Source organism: Phaethon lepturus, unplaced genomic scaffold (genome assembly GCF_000687285.1).
Source record: "Phaethon lepturus isolate BGI_N335 unplaced genomic scaffold, ASM68728v1 scaffold10706, whole genome shotgun sequence".
NCBI classification, from domain to species: domain Eukaryota; kingdom Metazoa; phylum Chordata; class Aves; order Phaethontiformes; family Phaethontidae; genus Phaethon; species Phaethon lepturus.
The window spans coordinates 1,727-16,894 of record NW_010548323.1 but is presented as its reverse complement, the minus strand read 5'-3'; the positions used below and the strand labels follow the sequence as shown (position 1 = coordinate 16,894).

Below are 15,168 nucleotides of genomic sequence, written 5' to 3'. Positions count from 1 at the left end.
CATCCCCCTGCAACGTTACAGGCTCGGGGAGGAGTGGCTGGAGAGCAGCCCGGCGGAAAAGGACCTGGGGGTGTTGGTTGACAGCCGGCTGAACATGTGCCAGCAGTGTGATCAGGTGGCCAAGAAGGCCAACAGCATCCTGGCTTGTATCAGAAATAGTGCAGCCAGCAGGAGCAGGGAAGTGATTGTGCTCCTGTACTCAGCACTGGTGAGGCTGCGCCTCAAATTCTGTGTTCAGTTTTGGGCCCCTCACTACAAGAAGGACATTGAGTTGCTGGAGTGTGTCCAAAGGAGGGCAATGAAGCTGGTGAAAGGTCTGGAGAACAAGTCTTATGAGGAGCAGCTGAGGGAACTGGGGTTGCTTAGTCTGGAGAAGAAGAGGCTGAGGGGAGACCTTATCACTCTCTACAACTACTTGAAAGGGGGTTGTAGTGAGGTGGGTGTTTGTCTCCCAAGTAACAAGCCATAGAACAAGAGGAAATGGTTTCACACTGTGTCAGGAGAGGTTTAGATTGGATATTAGAAAAAATTTCTTTACCAAAAAGGTTGTGAAGCATTGAAATATGCTTCCCAGAGAAGTGTTTGAGTCACCATCGCTGGAGTATGTAAAAGATGTATAGATCTATCACTTAGGGACATGGTTGAGTGGTGGACTTGGCAGTGCTAAGTTGATGGCTGGACTTGATGATCTTAAAGGTCTTCTCCAACCTGAACGATTCTATCATTCCATGATCCTAAAGGAACTTAATACTGAAGAAACAGAAACAGTTACTGAGTTTTACAAAATTGTGAGAGGCTTTCTGAGTCTATATTAGAATACTGGGATATTTATACACCTTGTGTATCTCTTTTGAAAAGCCAGTATTGTGGGAAGGGGAGGGGTTACAAAGCAGAAGGCAATTCAACTACATGAGTTTAGTTAGCTGACATGTCAACTAAAGGCAAAATTATAGCTTACCTTGATGAGTATTTTGTCAAAAAGTGGCTGCAGGCAAATCAAATAATAGAATCTGTTTACTGTAGGTTTTGACAAAGTCCTTTGTAAGACATGGACCTACTTGGACACAGAAATCACCAAGTAAATAAGTAAAGAGTGCTAAATAAGATGAGATGCCTTCTTCCATGAAGCTATAAACAAAATAGTTCAAGGATGAAAAGTAAAGTTCCAATGTAAAACAGAAAGTGATTAGAATTAGAATAAATCATGATAGATTTTCAACACTTGGATGTCTAAGATTTCAAACAACAGCAATGTTGAATGCACACACAAAAGAATACATTTTCTACACTCTGACATCAGCCCAGAACTAGCACAAAAAGGAGTACTTCGGAACTCTAAGCAAAGTAAGCTGTCACAAGTACTTAATCAAGCTCTATGTCACATTAAAAGTCAATGCTGACCAATAGAAAAAGAAACATTTCATAAAGGGTTGTCAGAATGAATCTTGTACTTTAACAACTTCTACGTTAGGTATAGTTATTTAGAAAAAAATGGGAATCCCTGAAGAGAGATCAGCGGCCATCTGCTGAATGTGTCAGCTGCTAAAAAAGATTTTGCAAATAAAACCCACAAAGACTGGGATTGAAAATACAGCCACGGTGACTTCACAATGTAAATCGATGGTGTTACTTCACCTTTGTACAGCTCTCTTCAATCTGATCATTCCATCTGGAGCAAAGAGATAGAAACAGGTGCATCATAAGAGCAGTGTAATTTAGGTCACTGAGAAGTTCTTGAGTGAGGGAAGGTTGGGATTTATAGGAGAAGTCACATAAAGGGATTATGTATGGAAAAGTCAGCTGTTCTCAGGACTTTCAGGATCAAGGCCACCTTGTGTCAGCCATTTGATGCAGGTTGTCAGTCCTGAGTATTAATATATTTTTTAGCCATTACTACGGACTTTTTCCATCTCCCAGTCATTGTTTCACCTTGTATTGCTTGAGACATCTCACATTAAAATTATCATAAGCTCTTTGGCTCTTTTAGGCACTACTACCTTTTTTTTTTTTCCCCAATACAAATACACAAAAACAACAACAGAAGCAAACCATCGATTTTTCTCATCCATTCTTGGTCTCTGCACATAGCTTTTTTTTTAACCTGGACTTCCTGCCAGTCTTAATGGTCACACTCTGGCATCAAGGGAAGAGTAGATTTGGCAGAATGAGAAGCTGCTGGAGCCAGTTTACCAGCAGGGCAGAGAATTTTCTGGGGTTCTAATTGAAAAAAACATCCTCATTTGGGCTTTTGCCTTCTCCATCACTCTCTCCCTCTCTCTGCTGGCTTCCTGTTAAGTTCTATTGTGCTTCGCCAATGCAGTCATTATATTCTCTAGATATTTGATTTACATAATTGAAGCAGTCCAGCTTATTTTAGGAAAATTACAACTTTGTGGAAAAAAATAACTTATACAGTAATTATGGCAAAGATGTTCTGCTTTGTGTCACACACAATGAAATTACGGGGTTTAAAAATTAAGAACAAGGGCCTCTAAAGCTCTCAGTGTCATTTTTAAAATAAGAGTGAATACTGTTAAGAAACAGCTTTGCATGTTAATCACAGTGGCTGGGAACATTTCTTGTTAAGATACATGATGTTCAAAATTACTGAAAGAAATATTGAAGGAAGGAAATTGATTTTTTTTGCAGTAAAATTTACCTGTCATTCTGTAAGATGAATTTCCACTGTATGTGTCCATTAAAGAATAGTATTGTATGAAAAGTCACCTACTTATACAAGAAGAAATGTTGAGTCCATGTTGATTTCATGCAGGATTTATGCAACCTATTTTCAGTCAAGGAAGCAAGATTCTGAGCAGTTTGGTTCTCATTAGTGTACAGTTCCTCTGTGCATAGGGCCCATTTCCAAAACATAAGGTACAATAGCAACTGTAAAATATACATCATTGAAAAAGAAAGGCATGTGTAAATGTAAAAATAAGAGGTTGAAATACACACTAGAGATCATGCATATCATAAAGGGGACTAATGTGTGCTGGCAAGCAAAGAGTGATGGAGTAGTAAGAATCAGTGTCACTAAACTAAATCAGACCTGAAGAGAATCCGAACTTCTTTGTGTCAGGCAGGACTCTATGCATTTTTTGGTTTTCTTAGACTTCATATTAGCTTTTTCCTTCAAAGCAACCGCATTGCACTAAACATTTTACAAATACAGAATAAGACACTCAGCCTTGCTTTGGTGAGTTTGTAATCTACATGTAGAAGACCAAAAGAGCAGCAAGGGAAAACACAACAAGGGAAATAGGCATGATCAAGTTGACAGAGTGGATCAGCTGTAAAACTGAATTTAAAAAAAAGTTAAAGTCTGAATAGAATGGAATTTATATTTTTTCGAGTTGTATCCCACTGGGCCAGACATTCTCTGAATCTATGACATTCACTGTAATAACTCCCAGGAAATAGCACCTTCCTAAATATCATCACATATCATAGTCAGAGCCCACTGACATTGTTGTTTTTATGCTGCACAGTGTAGTTATTCGTATATTGTAATATATCCTCCTCCAAAAATATCCCCCAGTTTAAGCTACAAGGGAGATTCAGCTAACACAAGCTGGTAGTTGTTTACAGCATATTATATCCAAATTAATTGCTTTGTTTCCATCCAAAAGCAGTGCCAAGTGCACATACATGTATATACAAGACATGGAATGTCCCAGACACTATTCTTCAACAGAAAGGATATGATTTATCATATATAATAATAACGCTACTTATGAAAGAAGTACAGCAAAATGTGCAATTTGCATATGCATTGGGATATTCTTCCCCCTTCATGATCACCCAAACACCACTTCTTTTTTTTTTTTTAGAGAAAATAAACCCACTAGAAACTAAATGTTGTTTTTCATGCTGTTGCTGAAGTTGACACATTTGACATATCTTTACATATCTTTGCCTTTCATTTTTCCCAGAAGATTTTGCTCCACATATAAACACATCCCTTGTCCTGTTTCCAGATGTTTTTCCAGCTTTTCATTCTGTGATAGACCAGAGACTAGCTGAGTGTTGCCCATCTTCCAGTTTATGATCACCTTTTCCTGGATTCTAGAATGACATACAATCTGATATATAACTTTTCTAAGTGTCACAGAAAGTTTCGTCTCTTTCCTGTAAGAATGCAGACAAATCCACTAGTTACAATTATTCACTGCACCCACATGAATTTTCTCCCACTTGCTGCAGTTTCCTTTCAAAATCAGCCTGGATTCAAGTCATTCCATGCAGGCAGTTTAGCAGAAATAGTTGTCCTCATACACTGCTCATCAGAAACTCCAGGTTATACTCAGCTAAGCTTCAGAATTTACTCCACATTTGTAGAACCCTCTCAAAGAACATCTTATATTCCAGGGGTACTTGAACATCTCAGCTGAATAGCCAAGTAAAAAAGGTTTTGCTAATCAGCACTTCTTAAGACCGTCTCAAAGCTGAGTCTAGATGCTGGAAGGTCAGTTCATGTCAGACAGGAATTGACTGCTTCATGCCATGTTCATATCCCTTCACACAGCAAAACCACAGCACAGTTAGTGACATTGAGCAGCACTGTGTGTTTTACTAGCATGCTGCTCAACAACTACCATTCCCACTGAAAAAACTACCTCTCTTCACATCTGAAAATTACTTAACTGTTTCCCTGTAAAACCTGCTAGAAAAAATAATCATACAAGTAGTCTTCATTTGAATAAACTGCAAAACACATAACTAAAATGGAACCTTATTTCAAACACATTCATTCCTATATGTCTGTATTTACTTCCCTTACAGCTCCTCATAGCTTTTCAAAAATGAATATCTCTTCTATTGGTTTGGTTTGACTTTTTTCCTTTTTAACAGCAGAGGAGGCTTTTTTGAGAGGTGTAGGAAAGGCTTTGTGTTGAATAGCACAGTGGCTTTTAGGGGTAGTTTCAAGATCAATCCAGACAACACAAATGGATTTCTGGGATATCAGCTATTCCTGAATCTAACTTTATGCAACATACCTAGCTTCATACTGCCTGTTTTGATCCTCTTCATCAGTAACCATTCTGCAACCTATGGGGGACAGCCTGTGGAGGGAGGTTATATTCAAAACATGTCAGAATCTAGCCTAAAAATAACAGCCAAGTGCTTTTCACCTTTAATTTAATCTATGATGTATCTTTTCTCCTATTTAATTTGATTCAACTGTTTTTACACTGACTAATACAATGTCCACCCTTGAATGATATCATTACCTAATTAGCTTATTGGGTAGAGAAAGATGCTACATTTAAAGTAATTAAGAAGAGACCACATATCTGCCTGAAATGAAGAGCAAAATGTGTTTTACTCAGAGTGGCTAACAGGACATTTATTGACCTTATAGGTACTACTGCATAATTTATAAGCTGCAAAACACACTCTGTTTCAACACACTAATGCCATCACAAACTTATTGCAAATTGAATTGAATTAGTTTGTTCCAAATAAAACCAAAGCTTCTCTGTTCACACACATTTCCAGGCTTACAATATGATGCAAGTGTTGAAATACATCTGGGAGAGAAATATAGCGCACTTGAAGAATGGCACTCTGAAATTAATAAGATGGAGAGAGAAAGGAAAAGGGAAAAACTGAGCAAAGCTGCTCTATCTCTCTTCACCTGCATGCAACTAGACAAACCCATGGAAACAAAAGGTGTTACCTTGGGAATTGATTGGCTTTGTGTTATGGCTGCCCAGGCTGCACACATGATTTGAGACTATTTTATCCAACACACAGCTGAGCTAAAGAAGTTAGTGTTTCTTGTATACAACTTAAAAAAATCAAAACCAAATATTGTATTTTAAAAACTCACCTTTAAAACTTTAGAAAAATAGCATAAAACGTTGATGAAAATTCAATGCCACAGGGCAGGAATAAGAGGGCACAAAAGAGATCAGCGTTAAAAAGTAAACACAGACTGGATGGAGACTATAATTACCAGTAATATGAACAGAATATATCCAGTTATTAGCCCCATTTGAAATTGATCATTAGCAATTACAGCCAAAACAATAGCCAGTACTCCTTAGCTAGTATCTCACATTAGCCATCAAGAGGAAATAAATAGCAGATAGTTTTACCTTCACTATCTCACAATCTTGTCTTAGCTTGCCCTGCTGAGCACTGACTTTGTAATTTAGACTAATACTTAATCTTGGAAATTAGTTTTTTCATGTCTCCATATGGAGTCCACTGAATGTATTTGGGATAAGTCCACTAAACTCTTGTTCTCCCACAGCAGGGAGATGTTTGCTTTATGTACAGATATTCTTTTTCCTGGAAATTCAATCAGCAGAATGCAAAGTCAGCATATGTTATAAATCAAAGTCGTCATTAGGCGTAGGTGACAAGTTATCCAGCCCCATTCGGCAAAAATTAATTTCATGGAAGTGTTGTGTACAGTGCACAGACATCTACAATCAGTCTTAATGTATTTGACGTACGAGAGTACAACCTGATATATATGGTTTAAGGCCTTTTTACATAGCCTCCTTATTGCTGGTGCATTTTGAAAATAACTCAAGGGGGACGATCTGGCTGAGCTAGGAAGTGTGTGCTTCAGTTTGATACAAAATCTCATGTTTACCCCATGACCACTAAGCAGTTTGATTTACTGTCTATCTAGTGTTGATTAGTGTTGCAAACTGAATACAATGATAACTCAACATTACAAAAATCCCCTTCCAACCTAAAAGGGTTATTTATCCATATCCACTCTTTGGACATGACGATGTCTCTCACTCCCCTCCCCAACTTGTTTGTTTACACTAATGTGACTTCAGCAGCAGCAGCTCTGGGGGCAGATGACCTTTAGAGGTGTAAGAGAGGATCCCGCTCTGCAATTTGTCACGTAGCTGGCATCAAATTACAGGGAACATGGGGAATGACTGTATGTGATTCTTCTATCTGTAGCACATACAGTGAGCTGATCATGTAGTTATTTGAACAAGGTTACTGATTCATTTATATAATGTGTAGAAGACAAATCATATTCCAATAAATTTGAAGACTCTTTTTTATACCCTTTCTACCACTCTCCCCTTACTTGGACTAATATTTTAATACACTTGCATTTTGTTTATAGACCTAGTGAACAATATGCAGTAATTTGGAAAACCCTACAAGATTTTTGTCCAAACTTCAAACTGTCTCCTTGTTAAGGAGTAGAAGCCTCTAGATTTGCTGTCAGTGACACCTAGCTAGGTATTTGATTATAGGACTTGTCTGTGTACAATCCCATTCCCTCATGCAGAGAAGAAACCAGAAAGGAATGCAGGACTGTCATGTGGCACCAACCTGGCCAAGGATCTTTATCCCATCTTGGACATCTCTCCCCTTCTCTCTCTGATTTCAGACTAGTCAAACATACTAGGTCTTGCCTTCCTGCTCCAAGCTTTAAAATTTGCTTCTCAACAACTCCATTTGAAATATCATGGTCTTTAAAAGAAAGGTGACTATGCACCTTCCGCACAGTTTCTTTACAACACAAAGAAGCCTGGAAACTTTAGATGCCAGAACAAGAATGCTTTAATCTGAGCAGCATCTTCCACCAAGGTCTGAACGCTTATATTGACAGCTTGGGCATAAGCCATGAGCACCTTTCAGTACAACACATCATTTCTATTTACCTTTCATGGTACCAGCAAAAATGCCCTTTAAAAAAATCTTTCAAGCCACAACAAAGATTGCGTTTTATTTCATAGCAGACTTATTGAAGGTATGATGTGATTCCTAGTTTTTAGCTTCACAGCAGTGAAGGAAATGAGTGTATGGTCCCTTTAACAAATCCATAATTGCATAGAGCTTTGCAGATTTCAGATACAGTTTACACACAGTGGTAGTCAAACAAAGCCAAACACAAAATCAGAAATGGTTGTACAGGGCCAATACAGAGGTAATTTGGCATGCAGGTAATTTGCAAGGTTACTGCAGTTTTCTATGTGTTTGATGCAAGACTATTTCCCTTCAGTTTTGTGTACATGATTGAGGTGAAAATTACACATCTTCTCAGAATTTTAATGTGATTTTTATTGCATTATCATTTATAATAGAATTCATTACCAAAACGCTGCTCTTATTGGGAATTTTCTTGTAACGCAGGTACTTCCTCCTAGTCAGAAATCCACATGGCACTCATATCCACTTACAGCTGTAATCTTATTTATAAAGACAAAGTAATTCTTTAAAGGTGATCTCTGTCAGTTAAATTAATTTTTTTTTAATTAATTTGATCATGGGAGATCCAAACTGGCATACACTTAACACACCCTCCATTATGATAAAAATTAAGCTTTCCTCAGTAAAATCAGCCCTGGTAAAAGGTCTATACTACTAACTTCACCTAAACTACCTCACAGGAAATTCAGAATATCTAAAATTTTGTAGGAAATCAATCTTTGCAATGTAGGTTTCTAGCACCTACACTCACACTTTTTGGAAAGTAAACCATAATCAAGTCTACCTGACTATCTACTCTTTCTATTTTAGAAAAATTTGTATTTTTTTAAGCTGTTTCATATGGCTATAAGATCACTAGTAAACTTAGTAACTGAAGAGTTCTTTAATGGCATGTTGCCATGTTAGTTAAAAGCAACATCACAATATTTTTCCCAAGTTTTCCCCTTCTCTTTTCAAAAGAAAATATTTAATGAAATGAAAGAATTGGGGGGAGGGTGGGGGGGTGGAGCGGGACGGGACACGGGATGGGGACTGTTTAGGAAATAGTAGTGTATGCAGTTGTTTAATAAGGTACAGAAAGCTGCAACTTGACATTTAGATGTCGTTAAGTATCAAAGATAACATACAAATGATCTGGACTCAAATCCAGTGTGTATATAATGACAAGATAATCAGAGGACACATTATTAAATGAATTATGCTATCTGATGCAACTCAGTTCTGTTTCTTGGTCCTACCTTACAGTATCCATCACCATTATTGTTAGTGCTACCTAATATCATGGGGTTTGTTTAAATCATAAATGATCTTAACTGAATTATCCTATTACACCAACTCCTGATGTTGATATACTGTTAGCAGTGGTAACTTTACTTAAATTATTGCATGTGTTTTCAGGACTGTAGAATTACTACTAGTCACTAGAATTACGCTTATGGTATTAAAAAAAAAAAAAGGAATAAAATAGACAGAACTTCTTTCATAAATCTGTATTTTTATAAAAGATACAAGTTCCAGAGAAATATTTTGCAAGTTGGTAGTATAAAGAAGGATGAATTGTCTCATTTACAGACAATATAGGAATGAAAAGCCACCGGATCATTTTAGATTCTGATTCATAATTGTCCAGAAGAAATACAGATACATTTTCACTTTCCCTAGCACAAAGACATCCTGAAAGGGAGAGCTACAATAGGAGAAGCTATATAACAGTAGGTAATTGCAGACCCAAAAGGACAGGAACCCAGCCTCAGGGTGTGGGAACCAAGCCCACAAATGTTCAATATTCCCCAAAGGTGGACATTTGTTTGGAAAAAAAAACAAAACAACAAAACCCTAGAACCACAACTCAATGAAAGCAATGTCATCACTGGCCTTTTTTTACAGGAAATGCCTTTTACAAGGAAATGCCTAACATTCCTCATTTTTTACCAACTCTGACTGCAGAAGCAAGTCCATCAGTTTATTTTCCTGCCAGAGCTCTGCTGACTGGGCACAGGGCTTCTCAGCAGATACTCTCCAAGGGCCTTGATCATATTATTGGATTTTCCTGATGCTCCCTTTTCTCACCTTTCTCTCTCCCTAAACAACCAACCTACCCACATTTATTCTATTCCTATTGGCCTCAGTTTGGCTGATTTTACAACCTTGTTTAGTAATTTCAGCTTTAATGACCTCCAGAAGCCAACACCCTTTCACTATCTTTTGACATTCTTCACCTAATGGTAGCTCCAAGCACTCCTCTTTCATTGTCTGTAAAGTCCAGTAGTTTCTCCCATTGTTGTTTTATTGTTGTCTTATCTAACACAATCTCTTTGTGTAGAGATAAACGTATTTTCTCAAAAAACTTACTGTATGGGAGATCTACTCTTATTAGACATCGATAGGTTGCCAAACTATAAGCTAAAGAACGTGGTGCTCCAAGAATTGTAAGAACAAGAAGAGAACAAGTAATCATGTTGGAGACAAGGGACAAGTATAACTCTTAACAGCTTTTTAATAAAAAAAAAATCATTAATGATATTGGCACAAAAAAATGTGTTAATGAAATTCACTGCCAGCACTGGTTGGGAGATAGTGTCAATACAGAGAAAAATTGGAATATCGCAAAAGAAGAACTGAAAATCCTCTGGGACCAAAGTAGGAGATAAAAGGACAGAGTACAAAGTCATGCAAGCAGGAGTAAAAAAGAATTTCTGCTGTGTCCTAGAAAGCAGTTATCTATAGATAATTGGGTGACAATGAGACACTACAATGATTCAGCCATAATAAAGGCAAAAGCTATCAGTAGGAGCACAGAAGTTATGTGTAATAAAAGCACCCAGAAAAATCTTGTTTATTACAGTCAGTTCTGGATACTGATGTTCAAGAATGACAAGTTCAGCGTGAAGCAATTCAGGGAGGAGTATTAGGAGCACGAGATGGCTGGAGAGCAGAGATTATGAGAGTCTGACTTAGGGTTAAGTTTAGGTAAAACAAAGGCTAAGAGGAGATTTGATTGCTTTCCACAGGTAACTCTGGGACATAAATGCCAGTGTAGGAAGAGAGATATTTAAGCTAAAGGTTGTAAACAGACCATAGAGCATAGAGTTATAAACAGGCTATGACTAAATATAGGCTGGAAGCAAGAAGCTTTCTAGCTATTAGAAGAGTAAAACTCTGGAATAGCCTACTTTACTACTATCATAGCAGCAGAAGCAGAACCACTGTTGTGTTACAAGATGAGGCTGGAAAATATTCTGTACCATGGCTGTCTGCAGCAGGAGACTCAGCTGAAATTGTGTATTTGTTAGCATAAATCCAATATGCGTAAAGCCTTATCTCCTCTAGAATGCAACACAGCTATAAGGCTGTGGACCTGCACTACAAATTCACCCTTGCCAATAAAAGAGACAACTGCTTCCAACAGCTGGTGATAGTGTCCCTACGCTGAAGTTATCGCCCAAAGCAGTCAAACAGCTGAGGATTCTGTATGGGTGCTCCCCAAGTCATTGCAGGCAAAAGCTGCTACGTCACTTTAAATTCTCTCACTGACAAAAACTGGATGATTTTGGTTGAAGCAATTTAGGCAATGCTGATGAAAATACTTTCTGTCAGATTCAGGTGACTAGCAGCAAGATGTGGCAATTTCTTCTACCAGCATAGCTAGATCAGAAACAGGACATTTTTCTGCATCTTGTTATACTGTGTCACAAAACTGTACAACTGCTTATTTTGGACCCAATTATATTGGTATAAGCATAAATATGCTAATATAGTTCATTCCCAAAAGGTTTATTCTACTAGGACTTACAGTAATATAAATATTTCAGTGAAGTACAGTGTTCCTAATCTAAACAGTTGTACTGGCATTAAATTTATATATAGATGAAGCCTAGAAGAAGCAGGCACTACCTATCTACCATTTGTTGTTCTGCTGAGACCAAAGCAATAGTAATCACATTACACTGAAGTCCTGACACAATTAGCAAGCATGCTGAAATGAAAAAAAAAATCACCTCAGTGCCCCTGAAAGCTTTACTGTAGTTAGCAAGTGTTCATTTTCATAATAATATAATTGCAGGAATGGGAAATTGCAGGTAATTGCTGTTGTTGTGACCTTGATCTTTTAGTAATGAAATTAACATAATTGCTACCATTTTGATTCCTACCCGTTCATGGGCAGCTTCGGAGTTTTTGAGGAGTGTGATGAGGGCAAAGGTGTTACTTTTTTTTTTCTTTCTTTATGCACTGCACTGCAGTTAACATATGGAAAACATTTCTTATTTCACTGAAGTTCTGTTTTGAGTTCCCTTCAGTTTTCTGTATTCTAACTTCCCACATGGCTTGGAAATTTTTACACAACACACTGTTTAAACATTGTTGACAATCTTGACAACCTACAGTAATGAAAATTTTTTAAAAATCCAATAATTTTGTTTTAATGATAAATATCTTTTAATTCTACAGCAGCTTTTGAGGATTAAGCAATACCTCAGATACTGATTTCCTGAACAAACTAAAAATGCCTCAAAGAGCGGGGTATGTGTGTATATATATATTTTTACCATTTCACACAGAGAATAAAAGATTCAATGTCATTAGAACATGAGAATGGCTATATCCACAGTTGCATACAATCCAGTAACATGGAGGTCTCCAAATAAAGCCATGAGAAAATGTCTGTGGAATTTATAATCAGGACATATCAACACTTCCCCAGAGCACTCCGCCAGACTTCAATAATTTCCAGCTAGGACTTCACCTACCTGTTTTTATATTTAGTTCTCACAGGCTTTGTCTTCCATGAAACTATTAATTCAGGTTTTGGACCTAAGTAAAAATTAACGCACAACATCTTGCCTCAAACTCAAGGAGCTCATTATTCAAATATACACTTTTTACTCTGTGACCTGAAAGTATCATGCCATGTACTTTTTCCACCAGAAAAGCCAGTGTGCAACTTGTTCCAATGCATCATCAGGACTTTATGGACCCCTATAAAATCCCTTCCTCAATGACATCTTTTCCATATGTATCTTTATATACATACATATATATGTATATATGTATGATAAAGTAGAACCAAAACCTGAGAACCCAGGATTTCTGACTGTGCTTTTAGTGACAACACACCCACACCTGGACTCAATCATTTGTTATTTGGCTTTAAATTAATCTCATTCCTTTTGCTTTCATTTTAGGTTTCTGTTTGGTTTATGCCCTGCCTCTTCAGGTTAAGATTTCTTTCTTCTTCTTGACATTCTCATCCATTTCTTTGTCACAGCGGCAAAAAGTAAAACTGAGGATCCAATCTGCTAGAATACTGATTCTTACAGACAAATCTCTTGGCCTTGGCTCCCCAGATCAAAGGCATATACTCCACCAGGTGAAAGAAAATTGAGATCTATTCCATACTGCCTATGTATTCATTCATCTGCTGTCAATGCAGCTTCCTCTTCTTCAAAAGCATTTTTTGCATTGTGCTCAAGAAAAACACACTTCTATTTTAACATGTTTTTGGTTTTATTTTTGGTGACCCTTCCTTACAATCAAAACCTGCTCAGAGATAGTCTAACTCATATAACCTATTAGAGAAGTTAATCAAGGAACAAAGGACAAAAGCATATTAAATGTGCAAACAAACTTTACTTGGCTACTAGCCCACAACTTCTCCTCTGAAATATCAGTGAAGTCAACAGGAATCCCTATACAGCATACACATATGGCTCCCATTGTACCTAATTTTAATAGAATCATAGAATACTTTGAGTTGGAAGGGACCTTTAAAGGTCATCTAGTCCAACTTCCCTGCAATGAGCAGGGACATCTTCAACTACATCAGGCTGCTCAGAGCCTCGTCCAACCTGACCTTGAATGTTTCCAGGGATGGGGCATCTACCCTCTCTCTGGGCAACCTGTGCCAGTGTTTCACCACTCTCATTGTGAAACATTTCTTCCTTATAGCTAGTCTAAATCTGCCCTCTTTCTTAGTTTAAAACCATTACCCCTTGTCCTGTCACTACAGGCCCTGCTAAAAGGTCTGTTGCCATCTTTCTTATAAGCCTCCTTGAAGTACTGAAAGGCTGCAATAAGGTGTCCCTGGAGTCTTCTCTTCTTCAGGCTGAACAACCACAACTCTCTCTGCCTTTCTTAAGATGAGAGGTAGTCCATCCCTCTGATTGTTTTTGTGGCCCTCCTCTGGACCTGCTCTAACAGGTCCATGTCTTTCCTGTGCTGAGGAGCTGGACGCAGTACTCCATGTGGGGTCTCACCAGAGTGGAGTAGAGGGGTAGAATTATTTCACTCAACCTGCTGGTCACACTTCTTTTGATGCAGCCCAGGATACAGTTGGCCTTCTGGGCTGTGAGCATACATTGCTGGCTCCTGTCCAGCTTTTCATCCACCAGTACTCCCATGTTGTTCTTGGCCGGGCTGCTCTCAGTCTGTTCATCCCCCAGGCTGTACTGACACTGGGGGCTGCCCCAACCCAGGTGCAGGACCCTGCATTTGGCCTTGTTGAACCTCATGAGGTTCACATGGGCTCACTTCTCGAGCTTCTCCAGGTCCCTCTGGATGGCATCCTGTTGCTCAGGCATGTCAACTGCTTGTTGTTGTTATTGATTATTGCTTATGTTATTGATGAATATATTAAACAGTACTGGTCCAAATACAGACCCCTGGGGGACACCACAAGTCACCAATCTCCATCTGGACATTGAGCCGTTGAACACTACCCTCTGGGAGTGAACATCCAACAATTCCTCATCCACCCAACAGTCCACCCATCAAGTCCATATCTCGCCAATTTAGAGAGAAGGATGTTGTGAGGGACTGTGTCAAAAGCCTTACTGAAGTCCAGATAGATGACACCCGTAGCTCTTCCCTTGTCCACTGATGTGGTCACACCATCATAGAAGGTCACTAGTTTGGTCAGGCAGGCTTTGCTCTTGGAGAAGCCATGCTGGCTGCCTCAGATCACCTCCCTGTCCTCCATATGCCTTAGCATAGCTTCTAGGAGGATGATTTTTCCATGATCTTCCATGATCTTCCCAGGCACAGAGGTGAGGCTGACAGCTCAGTACTTCCCAGAGTCCTCCTTTCTACCCTTTCTAAAGATAGGTGCAATGCTTGCCTTTCTCCAGGGACTTTACCTGACCGCCATGACTTTTCAAGTGTCATGGAGAGTGGCTTGGCAACTATATCAGCCAGTTCCCTCAAGTCTCTGGGATGTCGCTCCTCAGGTCCCAGAGGCTTGTGCATGTTCAGGATCCTCAGGTGGTCTCAAGCCTGATCCTTTATTGTAGTGGGAGGGACTTTGATCCTCCAATCTCCGTCTTGCAGTCCATCCACTTGAGATGTGTGAGAAAAGACACTGCCCATAAAGACTGAAGCAAAGAATTTGTTGAGTACCTCAGCCTTCTCATCCATAGTTACCAATTTGACAGTCTTGCTCATCAAGGGAGGTACACTTTGACCTTCCTTTCC

The 15,168-nt window shown here is 38.7% G+C and overlaps 1 protein-coding gene across 1 annotated transcript in view; it reads right to left on the bottom strand.

Annotated features, from left to right (window-relative positions):
- The window catches only part of CARS (cysteinyl-tRNA synthetase), a 54,251-nt gene extending 39,308 nt beyond the window's left edge, over nt 1–14,943 (bottom strand). The window contains exon 1 of the mRNA XM_010289930.1: nt 14,835–14,943. Within this exon, the coding sequence (XP_010288232.1) occupies nt 14,835–14,943 (109 nt within the window). The remainder of the gene's footprint in view (nt 1–14,834) is intronic.
- Nucleotides 14,944–15,168: the final 225 nt, after the last annotated feature.